The sequence below is a fragment of the Cynara cardunculus genome (genome assembly GCF_001531365.2).
Source record: "Cynara cardunculus var. scolymus isolate 2C chromosome LG 2, CcrdV1, whole genome shotgun sequence".
NCBI lineage: Eukaryota > Viridiplantae > Streptophyta > Magnoliopsida > Asterales > Asteraceae > Cynara > Cynara cardunculus.
In genome coordinates this window covers 1313566-1334887 of record NC_037529.1, presented here as the reverse complement: position 1 = coordinate 1334887, position 21322 = coordinate 1313566, and the positions used below count along the sequence as shown (strand labels likewise).

Genomic DNA, 21322 nt, shown 5'->3' with positions numbered 1-21322 from the left:
AGTTAAACGAGTGTATATATTGATCTCAAAGATGAATCTCTGTAACTTCGAACAGCAAAAAAATTTGTTACTGAAACTGATCTAATTAATTATTGCTGGAAATGCATTAATGAAAGTAGAACCTGAATCGTTAAGAGGTAGTCTTTGAATTTTATTAGTTTCATTAGGAGACAACGTTTTAATCGTTAAGAGGTGAATCTTGTTTGGTGAAAAAAAGTCAATCTTTTAATGGTTCTAAAACCTTCTGAATAATTTTATATCATGAACCTCCTTTTTTGATTATTTTCCAATGATCCGTTAAAATGTGGTGATTTTTGATGGATCTTCCAATTGAACAACAACAATGGGTGTGATTTTATGTAATGCTTTTAGAACGTAATTGTTTCAGTGTGAAAAGGTCGGAGATGTTGTAATCCATGTTTCTCTCGTCATTTTATTGAACCCACAACTTGTTATTGGAAAAAAGGATCAAACAAGAAACTCTTACAACAAACATCTAATCCAACTCCAGTCCATTGTTGGAGAAAGAAGAAGAAGAAAGAAGAAGAAAGGATAAAATGGTCATTTCACCACAACTTCACTTCACACTTGATCGTTCAATCCATCCAATATCATTTCTTGGCATCTGCATTCTTCACTGCAAAAACCTCTCTCCCCCCTGTGATCCTTTTATGTGTTATTCAACCATAAGCCTAAGCCTAATTTCCAATCCTTTTTTGTCAATTTTATAACAAATTTCTGCAAATTTTGAAATACAAAAAACCTCTAAATTTAATACAAGATTGCTACAAGTAAAAGGTGTGGTTTTTTACACATTGTAGACAGTGATTATAATAACTTTAACCCCCTTTGAGTTGGTTCTTAGCTTCAAATTGGTGTGAAATGACCATTTGCTAGTTATTATTTTATATATTTTCTTGAATTTATATTTTATACGATAATTAATATGTATATATTTATTTATTTAACTTTATATTATACATGAGACCCACAAAATGAGTTCTTGTAAAAACTATCATCATACAGTTTTATGTAATTTTTTAAATTTAGTTAGTTGAAAATGACTTGGCAATAAAAACTACAGAAAAAAAAACTCAATTTTATGGGTCCCACATATAATATATATTAATTATTATATTTAATATAAAAGTAAAGAATATTGTAAGAACTCTTTGTTTTTCATGAGAAAAGTACGTACTTTATTTTAATAAACATGCTTTTTCAGAATTTCTATTTTGTTATATACGACGTATAGTTTTTAAACATTTAAGTATTTTGGGAACAGATTGAAGACTAATTTCAGATTAAAAAGAAGACTAATCATGTCAACAAATAATACTGAGTTGGATACCACTTTACCATGATAACCGGTTAATGTTTCAACCGGCTATCCGAGTTCTTAAATATTTAAAACTTTATATTTTAAGAACCAAAATAAAAGCCTTGAAAGTACATTATCCAAAATAAGAATCAAAGTTCGTTATTTTTACATGCAATTTGTCTAACTTTTTACGATGAAAATATACTTTATACCTATAAAAACCTTGTACTAGAAAAAGTAATTAATTTGCTAAATTGGTAAGAAAAAGGAAAATACTTGTAACAATTGAAATAAAAACCTCAAAAGTTTAGACGAACCTGTACATGAAAATGTCAGAGTCATCTTCAAGATTCTTCTTGCAGGTGTAACAGAAGCTCAGAAACCTCTTCAATGGCGGTTTGAGCTCAAGATCCGACTCAACAACATCACAGCACCTCTCCACAACACAATTATCGTAAATATGGGTCGTTTTGGGGTTAGACCCATGACATATAACCCGTGTATACTCCTCTGAAAGCTCCATCTCACTCAAAGACAAACCTCCCATGGAAGAACCCGACCCAGATGAAGTCGGATGACCCGGAATCCGAAAACCCCCCCGGGTCTTGATCCCAAAATCACAAGGATCATCCGATGACCCGTTTAATGGGATTTGGATCTTTAAGTTTGATCCAAACAGAACCTTCCTATTGATAGCATTAGGTTTACAAATGCCATGATTAGGGTTCTCTTGAACAAGAGCAAGAGCAATTCCATTCTCAGATTCAGATTCAAATTTCTCAGCAAATGGGTTTTTGATTTTTTGAGAAATCTTTGTGGGTTTTTCTGGGTTTTGTTTGAATCCAAATGGGTTGCTTCCAAAAGTGGAGAATAACTGTTTGGTGTCAAGAATTGAGGTTGGTGATGATGATTCTGCATCAGAAAGAGGTTTTGGCATGAAGAAGCCATTGAAGAACCTTGGAGAACCAAGAAAAGATGAAACTGGTTTGGTGGGATTTTGGGTGGTAGCCATTGATGGATCAAGAAATATTGGGGGGATTGGATTCATTGGATTTATGAAGAGATGAATTTGATGAAAAAGAGAAAGAAAAGTGGTGATGGGTTTATGCAATTGATTGATGATTAAAAGGTTCTCTCTTTTTTCAAGGTTTAAAAGTGGAAACAAAAAGAGAAGGAACAGAGCTAACTTTAGCTTTGCTACAAGTACTATAAACACATGAAATAAAAGCTGAAAATCTTAAAGAAATATTGTCTTTCATTCGTCTTTTTTATTAACCCAGGATATCCAACTCGTTATATGAGTCGACTAATTTCATGATGATCACTTACTTTACAAATAGTTCGGAGTCACCACATTTGAACATTTGTGGCCACAAGGGGATTTTATGATTGCGAATAATGCAAGGTTTGGACATTTATGTAAAAAGTAACTATTGATACATGGACATGTTAAATACTGATAATTTACTAACGCTATTACATCATGTATAGAAATATTAAAAAATAATTGATAATGTTGATATATACGAGGAGAAAATTAATAGACAATGATACATTTAACAACATATAGAAATACACATGGGCGGATGGCCATTAGGGCCTTTAGGGGGCTTGGCTCCTGAGCTTTTTTTTTAGATAGAGTGAAACATCTTCAGTCTATTAACGTTTTAAGTATAATTTTTTTTTGTGCCCCTCCACTATTGTTGATCCAGTTTATTTGTATTGCGCCTCTGGGAATACATTTAAGTTACTCTTTTATTACAATTGATAAAGGAATGATATATGCACCATTTTTATACCAGGTGTTCATACCATGGATAAACGTTCTTTAAATATACAATATTTCGATATGAAAAACAAATTTTAAAATTATATAACTATTGCATTTTTTTAATTAACAAAATGACAATTTTACCCTTAATTATAATTAGGGGTGTAACCAATTCGACCTTTCAACGACCTACTCGAGCTCGAGCTTGTTAATTCCCGAACTCGAGTTGATCTCGAATATAAAATAGAACACGCTTAACTTAACGAGCGAAGCTTTATAACACTAATGTTCGACTCGGTTAGTTCAAAAACTCTACTATGTTTTTTGACCTGAGTTGAGTTGAGTTGAGCTGAGCCATTCAAGCATACCCTTTTTTGGAGTCGGACATGCATACAATAAAAATTATCAAGGTCAAGCCGATAAACAAGTTAATCTATTTGCTAGTTCGAGCCCCATAAACGAGCATCGAGCTTGAGCTTGATAACTCAAAATATTTGAGCTCAAACCCTACATTGAAAAGGTTAATTGAGCTCGAGTCTAGTGCTAATTTTACGAGTCCGGTTCAATTAACCTTTTACTTGACTCATTTACCCTCTAACTTTAGCAAAATGAATTTATTTATTATATAATTTTGAATAAAATGAAAACTTTTGATTCCTATTTCGCGTAACCTACTTTCAAAACTTTCAATTTGGTACATAAAATATTAAATATTAAGCATTTCAGTATTAATCGGTTATCATGTTAATGTGACGAGTGATGTAGTATTCAACTCCATATTATTTGTTGACGTGGTTAGTGACATGAATTATTTTAATCTAATACTAATATTCAATTTATTACTCGTATACTTAAATATTTAAAACTTTACATGTTACGTATCAAAATAAAGGTTTTAAAAATACATCACTCAAAATAAAAACCAAATTAATTTTTCATATAATTTATCGGAAAAACTAAAACAATGTGTCACGTAAAAAGCAATAGACTAACGTAAATGAGAAAGGAGAAGAGGTGGGGGCCATGCTTGTTGAACGTAGGACTTTGTAGGGACCCACAGGAATCATTTAGATGGGACCCAGCCGTTTTTAAAGTTTCATGGCGTGACTCCTGTTCCCTTGATGTGACCTTTTTCTCATCCATAACTTTTCAACTTTACCAAAATTACTCATCATTTTTATTTTTTTTAAATTATTTTTCATAACTCTTTTCAAATAAACTTTCCGAATAATGTAACGTTGTCAACAATCTCTTTAAAGGATTATGGTTATAAAGTTCGATTCGTTAAGTTAAACGAGTATTATTACATGTTCGAGATCGACTTGAGCTCGAGAATTATTAAGTTCAAGCTCGAGATAAACGAGCTCGAACTCAAGTAACTCGTTAAAAGCACGACTCATTTACACTCTCTAGTGACGGGTCTAGGATTTTTGCAGATAATGTGCGTACCTTTAAAGTAAATTTCCGGCTGATTTGATCATTTGTAATTTGATCGGAGAAAAAGATAATTATGTTGATTTGCAAAGTAAAATACATTTTTTAAACAGAATCGACCTTTTGAGCTAAAATAAAACTCTTAGCTGAATTTCAAGAGCTTTCTGGTCGAAAAAACCAACCATTTCACCTAACTTTTCACATACAATGCAAAGCAATTAACCATTTCGCCTACATCCTTAATAAGTTGCTTTTGGTTCCAATTTCTCCTCTGAAATTCTCACTTCTCTAAACCAACTTTTTGTATGATCAAATTCTAAATTATATATATATATATATATATATATATGAGAGTTATTATACAACATTTTATATTTGTACAACCAATACAACTCAATCTCAAACGTCCATTTAATTTGATGAATATGTGATTTCATAAAAAATTTGATTGTTTCATAATATAAAGTATTGATCATAATTAATAAACCTTAGTCATCTTCCATAAATATTCAAATCATAATAAATAAATTCTCATCATTTCCAAAAATATCTCAATTGATTAAGTTGCATTGGTTGTACAAATGTGATGGGTTACATTTGAAACGATCTCTCTCTCTCTATATATATATATAGAGAGAGAGCCTTGAACCTCTCTGCTAGCCTCAACCACTGAGTCGACTCTGAAATGCCTCATTAGTCATTACATGTGGTTCCTTGGGGAGGCCCCCCGCGTGAGGAAAGTCGAGGTTGCCATCGTCAACTATTTAAGTTCACAATTGGTGACTATGCATAAAAACATGTACCCGTAAATGAACCGAATTTTGATCAGTGTAAGTCTACATTTCGTTAACTTTCTACCGTTATAGAAAGCCATAATCATGAAGTATTCCAACAGACGGCAGGTCACCAATTTCTAAAGCAAATGACCTAAAAACACACACAAAGCAAAATACGTAAACGAATTACCTGCTATCGTTTCGCCTTCCTGTCGTTCCGGCCACGTTTTCTGAACTCTCGTTTTTCGGAGGAGTATTGTTTCTTAATCAATAGATTACGCATCGATGTTTTCACGGCTTCAGCCGCTGCCGAGAAAACATCTTTGTCGATAGACAAACTTCCCTGCAACTGTTGTAACAGTGTTTCTCCACCGGGGACTTGTTGATCTTCCAATATGTTATGATTTTGATCACCAGATTCCGAATTGCAATTGGTTAAACCGGAAATGATGCGGACTCGAGCCAAGGATGAAGAATCGAAACCGGGCAAGTTGGAGACACCCATTACCATCCATAAGAAATTTGATGTTAATGAAGTCCCTATGCTTGTGGGTATGAAGTCTTCTCCATTAATAGACACCACCTGCATATGAGACAATTTTACGATTCAAGAAACAGCTCAGATTTAAGGGCTTTTTGGTTGGTTTTCCGTTAAGTCTTGTGGATAAAGTCGACTCTGTGGATTAATCGGTCTTATAGATTGGGAGGGTTTTTTCATTAGATGGAATGGGCTTGTTTTTATATTGGTAGGGGCATGTTCAGTAAAAACTTGGCTTTCTGCCTAAGCCACTTTCTATATCATTAAACCACTACCAAATAATCATGTATAGCTAACCGAATAAGGGTCTGTTTTTTAGCAGCTTAATGAGCTTAATGGGACTCGCAACTTATTTGGTCAATTATACATGATTGTCTGGTAGTGGCTTATTCAATAAGCTTGTAGAGGGAGCTTTATGCAGAAAGCCAAGTTTTTTTTCTTCCAAACTTGTCCCTCCTGATTAAAAAACAAGCTCATTCCGTCTACTGAAAAACCCTCCCAAACAAAAATCTTTCCAATCTATACCGACAGATCAATCCATACACATAGTTTTATCCATACAGGACTTAACGAAAAACCAACCAAACATCCCCTAAGTTATTGTCCCGTCCAACTCACACGGTTAACAAACAGGCCCTTAGCTAAGTTTAATGAACCATTTGTGTTAGCAGATACATCTATTGGTTTACCCATTGTGGATCCCATTTACTTTTGAGAAATAAGACAGGAATTCACAATCTTTTATTTCAACAAATTAAAATGTGATCGGGTCGGGTACCATTTACGTTTTCCCTTTTGGGGTAACCTTGAGTATCCAGGCCGGCTTATGTGCACTGACTAATCGCACGGATGACCACGAATGGCCTGGAGTCATGTTATATAAAAGGGAAATTGACTCAAATAGTCATTCCACCTATTCAAATTGGTCTCCTAGCCATTCCTCTCCCGCGTTTACCCAAATGTCAGTACGTCCGCAATATCCACATCCGCAATATTACACGAATGTCACTACGTCCGCAATATTGCAGACCTGGCTAAAAGACAAAAAGAATTCAAATTCTACCAGGTTAGCAAGTGGCACCGTCGCAATTAGACACCTGGCCGTCGTAATTGCAGACCCGGCATCGCAATTGCTTACCTGGGTTGAATCTGATAATTTTTTCTGTCTTTCAGCCAGCTCCGCAATATTGCGGACTTAATGTCATTTGGGTAAACCCGGGAGAGGAATGGCTAGGAGACCAATTTCAACGAGTGGAATGGCTATTTTTGTCAATTTCACTATATAAAACTGGTTGCATTATAAACTGGTCTATACGACATTTAAGGCCGAGGGTACATACCTTTAGAATAGATAGAGTTTTAGCCAAAAGGTTGCAAGTCAATAACAATATTCCTGGCAAGCTGCGTTTTAAAACTACAACATTAGAATCATATATCTATATATATATGTATGTATACATCATTCAACCCTATTAAATTTTTATACCGAATGTATAAACATCAAGAAGAGACTTTACCCTTGAACAGCTACACAGATTGATGAACCATCACAAGTCGCACAAAGATCTGTAATTGCAAAATAATTGCTTTCTGTTCCATTGGCCATAAGTCGTCCTACCTATAATCAGAACAGAAGTACGGAGAATAGAAGCCACCAGATAAAGACGGGAATCCATTCAGAATATCATTTGTAATTAAATTTATGTAATGCCGGGGCAGATCTACTATGGTGCATACGGTGGCACGGGTCACCGCCTCGTTCCTTTGTCATAGTGTAAAAAAGAAGGGTCGTGAAAGGTGCCAATGCCACCGTACTTTTTTGTCAGGTGCAACCGTATATTCCTTGAAATTACAAAAATAACAGACGTTTCTCTAGGTAGTGTTGGTTTGCACGGTCTTTTCTCCCCTTCCATGCGCAAGTTTGAATCTTAGCTTTATGCATTAAAATTTGGGATAAAAGACTCGAACACATGACCTTGCATACGAAAAGCAAGGAACTACCCAACGAACCAATGATGATTTTGTAAGAAATATCAATAGCTTCGTTTTCTTATAGTCGAATGGTGCTACCAATTGAAAAAAATTCTAGGTCCGCCTCTGGTGCAATGACACGTGAATCTTGTCTCATGCATGTAAGATAATATGTGAACGAGCTACCTCTGATCCAACATCACATGTATTAAGTAGCAATCCAGATGTAAAATCCCACAAGCGAACCTACAGCACAAGAAAATTAAATTTATTAAGCATTGGCCACGAAAAATTATACTAATTAGGCATATAAAAGTATAAGTTATATAATACATCTCACCGTCGAATCGCCACTTCCGGAGACTAAATACCCATGTGGGCAATCCACGTTGTAAACGAAGGCAAGGCAGGATACAAATCTGGCATAGATGCAAGAAAATGGGTGTAAAAGAAACACAGTAAAAGAATGACAATGAACTCGATTTACTTGTCACAGTAAAAGAAAAGGGAAAAGTCCATAAAAACACAACAAACTTTCCCATTTTAAATGGTTAAGCCTAGGGGTGTAAACGAGTTGAGTAGTAGGTTAATCGAGCCGGGCTCAAAAAATTAATACTAGGCTCGAGCTCGAGCGAGCTCGATTAAATACAAAGGCTCGACCTCGAGCTCGAATATTTTTTGAGTTATCGAGCTCGATGCTCGTTTATAGGTTCGAACTCGCAATTGATTAACTCGTTTATCAACTTGAGCTCGATAATGTTTATATTTTTATTGTATGATTAATAAATTTATGAGCATGTTTGGCTCAAAAAAGGGTATGCGCCAAGGGCTCAACTCGACTCGAAAACTAAAATCCAGTTCTCAAACGAGCCAAGTCAAACATTAGTGTTATAAAGCTCGGCTTGTTAAGTTAAATGAGTTCTATTTTTTGTTCCAGCTCGAGTAGCTCATTGCAAGCTCGAATTGTTCACACCCCTAATTAAGCCCCTGAACTTCTTTTTGAATGAATAAACATCAATTTTATAAAGGATGTAGGTAATCAGCTATTAAGGTTTACCGTTCTCAAACTGTATGCCATTCAAACCTCTAGCCAGTTACAAAAACTTTTTTGGGTTAAAAGGATGTAGGTAATCAATATTTATAAGTATCTATTCAAAAAAATGTTCAGAGACTTAATCATTCAAAATGAGAAAGTTCAATGGTTTTTAATTCAAAAAAATGTTCAGGGACTTGATCATTCAAAATAGGAAAGTCAAGTCCAAAAAGAAACACACATTTCTATACTACGTTTGAGGTAACGAGCAAATCAAACGGGCATGTACATGCTCCGGTAGCAATGTTCATAAGACTCAACTCAAATATACAGCTGTGTCAATGTTATTAGGTATGTTCAATGTATTGAGCTCTAGAAATGTGAAACTAGTCGGTTTGTGAATTTGAAGATTGATCGTCCTTTAAATTTCTCAGGGAACTAAAGAAAATAAAGGACTCCGTGCACTCACTCTGTATGGCCAAGGCAATAACTTTGTATCTCATGAGCTCCATCTAGAGGTTTCTTCGGGAACATGGTGACCTGTCATATAGAAAAGAAAAAGAAGAGTGTGTTTAAATATATTCTAATTACTGGCTATATAAATGCTAATAAAGGTGTGAGAAGTGTAATACACGAATCTTGAAATCCCGGTCGGCAGTAATAATGAATTGCCCATCTGGTGAAAACTCCTGGAAAATGATATTTCTGTTAGTATTTCCATATATTTCATGAACCTACGCCTATATTAAGGGGTCATTACCAAAAGCTTACCAAGTTACCAAGTCACTTACCGGTTCACTTACCTTACCGGGTGAGCATGGCAAAGACCAACAATCTTACCCGGTAAAAAGCATGGCAACAACCGAGGTTCTTACCCGGTAAGCATTTACCAGGTAAGAGACGCTTGCAAACAAGCTATTTTGATGGTCAAGAATGTTACCCGACAAATGAGGATGGTGACTCTTGCCGATAAGCGCCTACCTGGTCAGCATGTGGTAAACGGACCCTAAATCGAGATAAACCCACTTACCAGACTAGTGATGATGCTACAGTAGTGTGCAAGTAATGGTGATCCCTTCTTCTGGACTAATGCTTGATTTTCATTAAACTCATCCAGCTCAACGACCCAAACAACTCCAAATTTATCAGCATAACAAACAAATTGACCGTTGTCACTTATTGCAACCGCACTCACTTTCTTCTCTGTTGACCTTTTAAGATTCAAAAGTTAGTTAATATCAATGAAAAAAAAAAAACGAATATTAGCGATATGCTTAAAGCCAGTGTGAAACATCTATCATCGTCATTTATCAACTAGTCCCAATTACTTTTATTCGTGCATAAGACTCATCCGCAAATGTACAGAACATATGAAGAAGTATATGCACTATTGACCATCTCCAACCCACAGCTCTAAAAAACACTAAAATGTGGGCCCATCCCCAATAAAACACAAAACCCTTCCAACGACACACTAAAACACAAAACTCTAAAAGCAACTATGCACATTTTTAGAGGCCACAAATAGTAGACCTCTAAATATAGAGGTCTCCGTCAATTTACACAAAAAAAATAGTGTTTTAGTTTAGTGGTGGGTTGGAGTAAACATGACCTTTATTTTAGTGTTTTAGTGGTGGGTTAGAGATGCCCAGTTAACAATGGATACCACTAAAACTCCATGTGTCACGATGTTTTTCATCATCTCCCTTCAGTTAGGGCCCCTCCCTACTAATTTCCTTCTCACACACATCCAACATCAAGACCTGATTTTACATTTTCAATGTATGATTTAACATGTTTTCGACATAAATAGAGATGCATATAACAACACTTGGTGTGGGGTATCATAATAATAATTTTTACATCATTTTCCATTTTAATTGCTTGTTTCTTCAACCTTCCCCACCAATCATTTGGACCATAAGAACCTTCCTTTTCATACCAAAAAAATCTCAAGAGTTCTCACATGAAACGGCATATAAAAATAATAAATGACAAAGAAAAATGATGTATGAGAATGAATTCTATATCTTTATAAAAGAAAGAATGTATTCAATGAAAATTATATCATAATAGTGCACACTCTTTCCATCCCATCCATGTTAGGCCGGCATATGAAAAATGGACTATAAATCAACTTCAACAAAATCTTGAACATTAATAAAGTAGGTGCGGATTAAATATTGTGAGAAGGTAAGAAAGCTTTGTTATAGAAAGTTTCATATATGAATCATTGAAAAATCCAGAAACATCTATTTGAAGATGCATCCATGAACTGGCGTTACAGAATATTTATATGGGTCCACATATGCATCTTCAGATGGATCTTGTCAATGATTGACACATGAACCTTCCTTTCTTACATTCTCGTTGTATTTAGCCTTTCTTATTTGAAACTCCCAATAGTAAAGTAATATAATGCTACTTTAGTATGTTCCTAACAAACAGAACTTACACGGAATACATGCAGCGCCATGAATCTGTTGTCCAAATTTTAACTAGTTTGTCATCTCCAGCCGACACAAAAACATTACCCTTTGCGCCATAGCGAATTGCTCTGATAGAGTCCTTATGATGACAAACCTCACCCGACTCAGCCCCTAAAGTTACTGGACAGCCTTCTCTGTAAAGTAGCAACATTAATTGGTAATTATCCTCTCCATTCCAAGAACATCACATGCATTTTCACATCTGATTTTAGATGCAAAACTTGGTGAAGTTGAGTCGTGAGTGCATTTGATTTTGAAATGATTTAGTACTATTTACAACATGTAAGCAGTAAATCAGAGCTTCACTTTTATTTTGCAGATATCGAGCTATGTCAAAAACCTTTTACAATGTGAAATTTCTGGCACAAAATCAATACACATTTTGCTTCAAATTTTCACATATCAAATTTGAGGTGGTATTGCTCGTTATAAGTTTGATATCTGTTCAATATGTATTAAATTTGTGCCATAAATCTCACATTATCAATTTTTAAGTGGTATTGTTTGTTATAAGTTTCATATCAGTTCAATATGAAGTCGAACAGTTCAACATTCAAAAACAAGTGAAGCTCTGATTTACTGCTTACATGTTTCAAATAATACCAAATCATTTCGAAATCAAATATTCTCACTCACGACTTAAATTATGCCAATTGAAATGCTCAAAACTTAGCAAATGATATATATATATATATATATATATATATATATCAATTGATTTAAGAAACAGAAAGTTCACCGGAGATTGAATACACGAAGCTCACAGCCAACGGCGACAGCGACGGAGTGGTGAGCAGGGTGAACGGAGATGAGAGCCGGAGCAACTTCCAGTTCCACGACTTCTTTATTGTTGTCTTCTGTGGTAAGCAGAGAGTCATCACCCTCCATTTTCAGTATGTCAAGGAGCTTTCCCCCAAAATCCTAGGGTTTAATGGCGGTTTTTAAGATTTGATTATTACGCTCCATGAATATGATGTTCGAAACATTTAAATAGTCTTTCACCACTTAAGCCCGATCAACAAAAGCTAAATGGGCTTCAAGCCCAATTAAAATAGTTACCTCTCAAAACCAAACCTTCTAGTAATACAATGGTAAATTGCATAAAAAGTTAATACTTGATTTCTATTTTGGATAATGTATTTTTAAAATTTTTATTTTGGTACCTAAGATGTAAGGTTTTGAATATTTAAGTACCCAGGTAACATTATAGATGTCGAAGAAGGCCATCTAAAATAAGACAACCCCATAAATTGACACAAAGACATCAACTCCAATCTTTCTTGAGATAACCCAATATTATTTATTACCAAAGATTTGTTGGCGTAAAAACTAGTGCGCAACCGGTACAATTCAGTCTGCCATAAAACACTCAGGGGGTGTTTGATTAGAAGTATTAGACAGTAATAAATGAAAATGAAAATAAAAGAAACTATTTGGTTTTTTGTAATATAATGAGCTCATTCCTCTAGAAGTCCAAAATTTCATTAAAATTTCATTCCTGATTAAACTAGAAGGAATGAAAATTCATTCGTATATAAATATTATTTTATACTTTTAAAAAACACATCAAAAAGCATTTTTATACGAGAAGGCATAACATATGATTTTATCGACATAAATCCAGGTAGATTTCATCAACATCCAACGAAAACAGAAACATACGGTTTACAATGAAAAACTCGACAAAGACAACGAGAAACCGACACCTAAATCCTCAGCTCGGCACACCCGAGAATCGTTCCCCGACACCTCGTCATCGGAGCCGCTTGCCGCCACACCGGCCGCTCACTACCGAGTGTCAAAACATCAACGTCCGACATCTTCTTGATATCACAATTCCATCTTTCCGGCCCAATCACTCCTCCGATCACATAGATATCATCCCGGAAACCGATCATAGCGAACCCGATACGCTTCTTGAATTCAAAAGCCGAAATCACCACTTTCCGAGCTTCTTTCTCTTGCCTATATATAAGCCCGTGGCTCATTACGTACAATGAACCCTTAACCACCGCCATTGGACCCTGCACCCATGAATGCTCGTGAACCGCCCACCCCTGCTTCCCATTGTCCAAAACCTGAACCGTGGTCAGACCCTTGTGCACCACATGCATCTTACCACCAATCACCAGCCCCATACACGCCGAGTTGTGGGTGTGCTGGAGGTCAGGGATCGACACCCAAACATCCTTTTCGGGGTTGTAGATTTCCGCTCTCGAGATTGATTTCCGGCACGTCGTGAAACCACCCGCCACCACTATCTTCCCGTCTAACACACAGCACGCAAACATTGCACGTGGGACAATCATCGAAGCCCGTGGAGCCCACCGCCGGACGACGGGATCGTAGGCCCAGACCTCGTTTGTCGCAAAGCTCCCATCTTGATCGCCGGTCAAAGGGTCAACCGCATCACTGCCTCCTCCCAAAACAAACAACTTTCCGGCCGTTGAAACCACGCTAAAGTGGGCCAGGTTCCGAACCACAGAAGGAAGTACAGGGAGCGTAAGCCAAATATCTCGGTTCGGATCATAGAGTTGCCACATATTTTCAGGATCAAACGCACATACACATAAGAACTCTTCAGTCGATTTGACCTCTTCTCGGGCTTTGTATAGCTCCATGCTGCGAACCGCATCTCGCCATGATCGAGAAACGAGCTCGAGTCTCGGGTAAAGGTAGAACGGCACCCGAGCAAGACACCTGAGTGCAACTGCATCAGGGAGACCGTCGATCAGCGCAGCCATTCACACAATCGATACTTTCACAACCTGAAAAGACCGAACCAACAGATATCAAATTTCACCAAATTTTCATCTTCACCATTAGGCTACGTTTGGTGGTGGGAAGGGCAAGAGTTAGGTAGGCGGGTGAAAGAATTGTGCAAGATTTTAGGGTTTTAATTCATGGACATTTTAGTAATTTACCAATATTGTCCTATCTACCAGATATTTGTTCTACCTATTTCAGTGGAGCAACAAAAAGTCCTGTTTTGTCCTTTATTGTCTTGTCCTGTGTCGCAACAAAAAGTCCTGTTTTGTCCTTTATTCTAAGAGCTGTTTGGTTTGTTTCTATAAAGTTCTTAATGGATAAAGTTGTCTTTGTGGGTTAATCTGTTTGTATAGATTGGAAAGGTTTTGGTGAGGAGGTTTTTTCATAGATGGAAAGAGCGTATTTTTTAATTGGGAGAGGCGGATTAAGAAAAAAACTTGGATTTCTGCATAAAGCTCCCCCATAAGCTTACTGAATAAGTTATTTTCTATATCATTAAGCTACTACCAAACAGTCATGTATAGCTCACCTAATAAGTTGTGAGTCTCATTAAGCTCATCAAACTGCTAAAAAACAAGCCCTAAGACAGGACCGGACCGGACCGGACCGCCCTTGAGTGACAAAATAGGTGGAACAAAAATCTAGAAGATGGGACAAGATTGATAAATTAGTAAACTACCCATGTCAAATTAAAACCCTAAAATATTCCAAAATTACTTCACTCGTCTGATCCCGTCCAGTCCAGTCTTGCCCAGAGTATCAAACTCCCCCTTAAGAGATTGCATTTCAAGTGCTATTTTTTTACGGTTTTTCTCCATGGCCATAAGCATTAACTAGAAAACGGAAAAAGGGATCCAGCAGGGCACTAACCTTCGCGTTCAAGGTGCTGTGAGGTTCAGGTTCCAACTTGTCGGCCTCAAGTTTCCGTCTCCTAATCACGAATTCAAAAAGTGAAGTTCTTAGTTTTCATTAAAGGAGAACAAATAAACAAACGTAAAGTGAATCAACTCATAAACGACAATGATTTAGCCATTGAAAAATAATAACAGATAATTCAACTAGAGGTCCATGGCCATAAGCATTAACTAGAAAACGGAAAAAGGGATCCAGCAGGGGACTAACCTTCGCGTTCAAGGTGCTGTGAGGTTCGGGTTCCAACTTGTCGGCCTCAAGTTTCCGTCTCCTAATTCAAAAAGTGAAGTTCTTAGTTTTCGTTAAAGGAGAACAAATAAACAAACGTAAAGTGAATCAACTCATAAACGACAATGATTCAACTAGAGGTCTTGAATCTGAACCGCACATGTAGGGCCTGCCATGGGGGCGTTAATGGAAAGCAAACCAAACGAACCCAATAAATCCAACTTGAAAGTAGGGTCTAGGGGCTAAGATGTATGCAGACTTGACCTTTACCCTAAAGGTAAAGCGTTTTAAAGGTAAAGCGTTTGTTTCTGTAAAAACCTGCGGCTTGTGCAAGAGTTTATCATACTTCACAAAACATAAAGTTCATGAATAATCTAAACCAAACTAGATGAACACAACATATCTCACTCAAAAGTAGGGTCTAGGGGACGTATACGGACTTGTCATCTACCCCAAAAGGTATAGCGGGTTTAAATCTCGTACTCCCTGGCTCTCAAAAATGTCTCTATCACACCCATGATCAATATTAAGTTCAATGGGATTTCTAAAGAACCTGAATTCAAATTTTTCACAAAGCTAATGGTGCCCACAAGTATTTTCACCATCAGGTAGCATTCTTTTCACATAAAGTCCTACAAAAATTTATCTTTTCCTACTTTCGTATGACATTATTTTCCTCTGTGATATCACCATCAAGCTTACAAGTTATAAGTCCACACATACGCAATTCAACGGTAACGGATGCAAATTATCTCAATCATGACAATAGATGGTTACCATCCACCAAGGATAAGTGTTACAAAGATTCTTTTTCTTGCCACAAACATAGATATCTGAACCACAAGGGTTGTGGCATAGTGGTTGAGGCCCAGGGGGATGTGGTGGAATATCCCATCTGCCATGAATTCAATTCCAGGCATCTATAACAATTGTGGCCACTGAATTTATCAGGGTTGATATCTTACAGTCGCAATTTGCCAGGATTAGTCTCGGCATAGCCTGGGACACCCTTCCAAAAAAAAACATAGATATCCGCTAGCTAATCCATGTCGTTTTTGCTACAACAGTCTAGTTGAGGCTGGATATGGAGGCTTTAGTTCTTTCAGTCCCGAATAGGAATACTTGGAGGTGGTGGACTAGCATAGCCTTTTGCAAGTAGGAATGTCGTTTTGGTGTTGGGGGGAGTTCAGATTGGTTAGTGGTTTCTTGTTTTAGAAATAAGGAGTTTCCTTGGCATGCCTAATGTGCTTTTTATCTTGTTAGGCTCTTTACATTCCTTGCTTCATACCTATTATATTACATATTTTAATGTCTACTTGCACAAATCTTTAGTTCATGCACATGCCAAGAGTCTTCACGGAAACAACCACTTGGTCCTGGTGGTTGAGTAAGGTCTGCGTGCATCCTACCCCTCCCCGACCCTATTTTCGAATGGGATATTGGGTTCGTTTGGTTTGGTTTTATCCTAGTTGAACCGAGTAAAAATTCATGTGGACGTTTGCATTGGGATTTGTAAGATCCCACATCGGCTAGGAAGGGGAACTAAGGTTGCCTTATAAGGGGACTCGATACCTCCTCTACTAGACACGTTTTAGAACCGTGAGTCCAAGTGTGTGAACCAAGCGGACGATATTTGGTACGGTTGGCCTGGCATATTACAGATGGTATCAGAGTCGGGAATGGGACCGGCGTGCCAACGAGTACGTAGGGATCCCAAGGGGGGTGGATCGTAAGATCCCGTTGGGGGGGGGACTAGGGTTGCTTTATAAGGGAACCAGATACCTTCTCTACCAGACACATTTTAAAACCATCAGTCCAGGTGCAGGACAAAGCAGACAATATCTAGATCGGTTGGCCTGGGATGTTACAGAATTGCACAAATAGCCTTCACTAGTTTGTTCTTATTTTTGTGGATTGTGGATCGCCACTCCATCGATCCTTCCACAACCAAACAATCGTATGAACCAATGGATACAAAAAATCAAACCTTCTAAAACAAGAATCGAAGAATCATTTCAATTCCAAACAAATTTTCAATCCAAATCTCACCTCTTTCCCAAACATAAACCAATCATTACAAAATATTGATGGCATTGATTTCAGTTTACAAAATTCCCCCAATTTTGTCATCATTAACGGGCATTCTAGATGTTTCACTCTTGCAAAATTGGGGGAAATCAGACCAGAAACATCAAGAACACCACCACCACCACGCTCTCCAACTAATTTATCTGTTTTTAGACCATGAAATCAACGCGATTAAACTGGTGTGGGAATTGGGAACCGAACTCAATAATCCTAACCACTTAATAACCCAATCCAATTCATCTGTTTATAACATAACTATCATGATTCCATCAAATCCAGATTCATCGTAAAAATCCAATCAACACAAAATTCTTGTGTGCAAGTGGAAACGATGCAATTGGATCATAAAACACCAAGGTTTCAAATCATCGTTCAAAACCCACAAACAAAAAATCAACGAAGATCAAAACGTAACAGCCAAATTGAACGAAAGGTTAATCAAAATTAAGAACCCATTTCAGCAATTGAAACACGAGGAATTACCCAACTGGTTTTTTTTTTCCAAAATCGAGTAAGAACTCGATAAATCCTGGTCAAATGACAAGTAAATGATAAATGAAAAAAAGAAAGGATAAAAGAAGAAGAAGTTTACCTTAAAACCCAGATTTGGGCCCCAAATTGTGTGAATAATTGATGAACAAAAGGGTGTTTGTGGATTGTAGAAGAGAAATGGAGAAGGGAAGTGTTTGGTTAGTGTTACAGAAGCGATGTTTAAGAATTGGATTCGTAAAAGAGAGATACAAAGGGAAGGAAGAGGAGAAAAGTGAGGGGGAGAGAGAGAGAGATCGTGTGTGAAAATGTGGAAAGAGAGCTTTCATGTTAAAACATATTACTTAAATTGGAAAATTTTAGAAATTTGGATTAAAATTTTATATTTGTTTGGGTTGGATTCCGATGGGAATGAGAGTTACAGTGAAAAGCAATGATGCATATGGGTTAAGTCGGTCGGGTCCAAAACATCTGAACAATCAAACCCACTAGTTGGGGTTTGAAATTTTTTAACCTAACCTAACTCAACTCAACCCATTCGTGCGAGTTGAGTTGGGTTGGTTGGGTTGAAACTTTGATATATCATTTTACAATCTAGCTAGGTGTTTATGTTTAAACGAATTAAAATCAGAATGCTAACATACAAAAAAGAAAGTTGACGGTTCGTACAAATAAAAAAGTGAACTTACATTTGAAACTGTTATATAACTTTTAACATAACTGATTATGTATTAGTCTAATGTACATATGTTAATCAAGACTTAATAATCATATTAAATTTATAGTATAGAAAGGCATCATGTTCATTAGGTTGGGAAATGACCCTAACTCAATTCCAACCAAATAGATGTGGTTTGGTCTGATCTTATATCAACTGTGTGTCGGGGTACATCAGGTTAAGTTTTTTTGGGTTTTTCGACTTGGGTTGGCCGGATTGGTCAGGTTCGTCGGTATATTTTTTTTTAAATTGAACTTGTTTTAGGGGTGAACGCGGGTTGGGTTGGGCGGTTTACAACAATTTTACAACCCAACATAATTATGACGGTTTGGAAAATCTCAACCCAACCCATTCAAAAGTATAACCCAACCCAACCCTTGCGGGTTGAGGCGGGTTAGGTTGGGTTGGCGGGTTAGTAGTTACATAATTTGACGAATGAAATAATTCATAAAACTTAAGTTTATAGACCATACTATAAAGCGTCTTATTTAAAAATGTTACAAAAGGTTTATAGGACGTTTTTGGACGTTTCAACAAGTGTTTTAGAATGATCTTTAAATAAAATGTCGTATTAGTTATTTTATATAAACATTTTGAGAAGTGTCCCGTAAACTCATCTATTTATAGGACACCTATGCTCATATGACACTTTTCAAGTCGTGTTGTATAAAATAACTATTATGACACTTTATTTTAAAAGCATCATAGAATTTGTTAAGACGCTCAAAATCATCCTATAAACAAATTGGAACTCTTTTAGATAAGACATTTTTCTAATGTAACTCATTAAAAGCGTCATAGATTGATGGATTCGTCCATCAAATATCTATCGGTATCATTCATATTTTCCAACATATCAAATTGTTGTTGCTGCAAAAAAAAATCAATAATTTTCCTTATTAATTAGATTATTTGTCATCATTATTTGATCATGAATCTGTTTTGGTAACCTATACGTTTAGTTAAAATGAAACAAAATATAATATCAATAAAAATTATATAAAATCTATACATTATTAATATATATATATATATATATATACATAATAAAACACACACACACACACACATATATATATATATATATATAATTTTATAAAAATTATATATTAATGGTGGGTTGACGGGTTGCTAGCTCAACCCAATTTCAACCCTCCTAATTGGCGGGTGGACGGTTTGGCGGGTAGACGGGTTGGGTTTAATTGGGTTGTTAGCGGGTTGGGTTGGGTTGGGTTGGGTTGGGTTGGGTGGGTTTCATGGGTAGACGGGTTGGGTTTAATTGGGTTTAAATTTTTTTTATAAATGTAATAATTATACATTTCTAAACTTGATGTTCTTTGTCGTGGATGTTTATGTCGGGACGGAAGGGGTAAATAAAAAATACATTTATTTTAAAATAACTTGTTTATGTTAAAGGTGATTGATCGTGTGAGAGGCGTAATAAGAGATTTGAACCCTTGATCACTTTTAATCTCGTGTCCCCTCATGAATTGCGGCTTTAGAAGGAAATTGACCCAGTGCATCTTGGTACACCTCATCAGCGTTGACATTCAATTAAGATTGATCTAATAATGGAGGTATCTTCTTACACTTCTCATCATAGTTTCCCTTCTCACCGGAACCCCCAAAAAATAGTAGGAAATGTAGTTAAAAGTCAGATGTTACAATTTATTAAAAAAAACATGGGTGGGGGTAGAGTTGCATACAAACGGGTCCAAATCAGTTTTGTTCCGATTAAAAGAAGTCATATCTGATCAAAACATGGTCAACACGGTCAAATGAAATCCCGAACTAGTCATCTCCATTGTTTTGACTTCTGAGACCGATCAGAAAAATGTTCGGGATACTTCATTTGATATGGCCTGTGTTTGGTCCATTGGGGGAGGGGGAAAGAAATCGGCCGATTTAATAAAATAAAGACAGTAATTGAACCTGTTTTTGTTATATTACCAGATTTATTCTTTGTCTGACCCATATTTCATCTGGTTTTAAATAAACCAGCATTAACCTATCTGTTTGGATATTTTTTAGTTTAAAAGTAGACTAAGGTATTGTTTGTTTTTTTTAGAAGTGCTGAAGTCTTATTTCGCTTCTGATTGATAAGAGGTTGTATTAAAGTCTTAAAGTAGAATCAATAACACTATTCGTTTTTGTATATTGAGAGATGTCTGAATCTTTGTAATTATCTATTTTACCTTTCAAAGTATTATAATGTTGAATTTATATACACTGAGCCTATTTTTTTTTTTTTTTTAAATTACCTTTTAATATCTCTAAAATCTGATTCGTTCAGATGTTTGGTATTAAGAGTATTTTATTTATTTTTAAAATAAGAGCTTAAAAGATCTAAATGTCCTCTGAAATTTAAAGTGGTAAACACATCCCTTAATATCTCTTAATCATAATCTGTCATCTATCAAATGGTTCATATTTTGGAGGATGAAAAAGATTTGTATCAAAAACTATTTATCTTTTATACTTTTGTAAAAAATATTTATTTTTACATTTTTGCACTAGTTTGACCGATTCAGATTTCAGACGTAAAACACAAACAATCTTGCTGATCAAGATTTCAAACTTTAGAATCACCCCTTATAAATCAGAAGTGAAATCAGACTTCAGGTTTCAACACCTCTTAAAAAACAAACGTCACCTTATACAATTTTATCTGTTTATTCATCATCGTTACAAACTTCAAATGTGGACTCATTCATGTTGATCCTCTCTCTCATTGATTTGTTGATAATCCCTTTTTCCTTTCGATGTATTTATGTATCTGTAATTT

General features: G+C 36.1%; 3 protein-coding genes across 4 annotated transcripts; all 3 read right to left on the bottom strand.

Moving 5' to 3' along the window:
* Positions 1–405: 405 nt before the first annotated feature.
* Positions 406–2410, bottom strand: LOC112507427 (protein MARD1-like). Its single transcript, XM_025112015.1, has 2 exons — positions 1639–2410; positions 406–658 (listed from the first exon to the last, which is right to left on the bottom strand). The coding sequence occupies exons 1-2, from the start codon at positions 2367–2369 to the stop codon at positions 583–585; spliced, it is 807 nt and encodes a 268-aa protein (XP_024967783.1). The 5' UTR covers positions 2370–2410; the 3' UTR covers positions 406–582.
* A 2903-nt stretch (positions 2411–5313) lies between these two features.
* On the bottom strand, positions 5314–12297 carry LOC112507847 (tRNA (guanine-N(7)-)-methyltransferase non-catalytic subunit wdr4). The gene is made up of 10 exons (XM_025112576.1): positions 12073–12297; positions 11300–11467; positions 9875–10055; positions 9477–9533; positions 9314–9384; positions 8152–8230; positions 7998–8057; positions 7358–7458; positions 7181–7241; positions 5314–5885 (listed from the first exon to the last, which is right to left on the bottom strand). Exons 1-10 carry the CDS (start codon positions 12219–12221, stop codon positions 5496–5498), a joined length of 1317 nt encoding a protein of 438 aa, XP_024968344.1. The 5' UTR covers positions 12222–12297; the 3' UTR covers positions 5314–5495.
* Positions 12298–12923: 626 nt separating this feature from the next.
* LOC112507586 (F-box/kelch-repeat protein SKIP30-like) lies at positions 12924–18067 on the bottom strand. Of its 2 annotated transcripts, XM_025112232.1 has the most exons (4): positions 17923–18067; positions 15225–15285; positions 14973–15033; positions 12924–14101 (listed from the first exon to the last, which is right to left on the bottom strand). In XM_025112232.1, the coding sequence occupies exon 4, from the start codon at positions 14075–14077 to the stop codon at positions 13040–13042; it is 1038 nt and encodes a 345-aa protein (XP_024968000.1). In that variant the 5' UTR covers positions 14078–14101; positions 14973–15033; positions 15225–15285; positions 17923–18067; the 3' UTR covers positions 12924–13039. The 2 variants fall into 2 exon arrangements, with proteins under 2 accessions (XP_024968000.1, XP_024968001.1); XM_025112233.1 differs by lacking the exon at positions 14973–15033.
* Positions 18068–21322: the final 3255 nt, after the last annotated feature.

Excerpts from the sequence above, each read along its gene's own strand:
- LOC112507427 (XM_025112015.1), bottom strand. The coding sequence starts at position 2,369 with ATGAATCCAATCCCCCCAATATTTCTTGATCCATCAATGGCTACCACC. Across the intron at positions 659-1,638 it reads TCTGACATTTTCATGTACAG|GGGGGAGAGAGGTTTTTGCA; the intron begins GTTCGTCTAAAC and ends AAAGGATCACAG.
- LOC112507586 (XM_025112232.1), bottom strand. The coding sequence starts at position 14,077 with ATGGCTGCGCTGATCGACGGTCTCCCTGATGCAGTTGCACTCAGGTGT.
- LOC112507847 (XM_025112576.1), bottom strand. The coding sequence starts at position 12,221 with ATGGAGGGTGATGACTCTCTGCTTACCACAGAAGACAACAATAAAGAA. Across the intron at positions 9,385-9,476 it reads ACCGGGATTTCAAGATTCGT|GTCACCATGTTCCCGAAGAA; the intron begins GTATTACACTTC and ends TCTATATGACAG. Across the intron at positions 5,886-7,180 it reads AAACTCTATCTATTCTAAAG|GTGGTGTCTATTAATGGAGA; the intron begins GTATGTACCCTC and ends TCTCATATGCAG.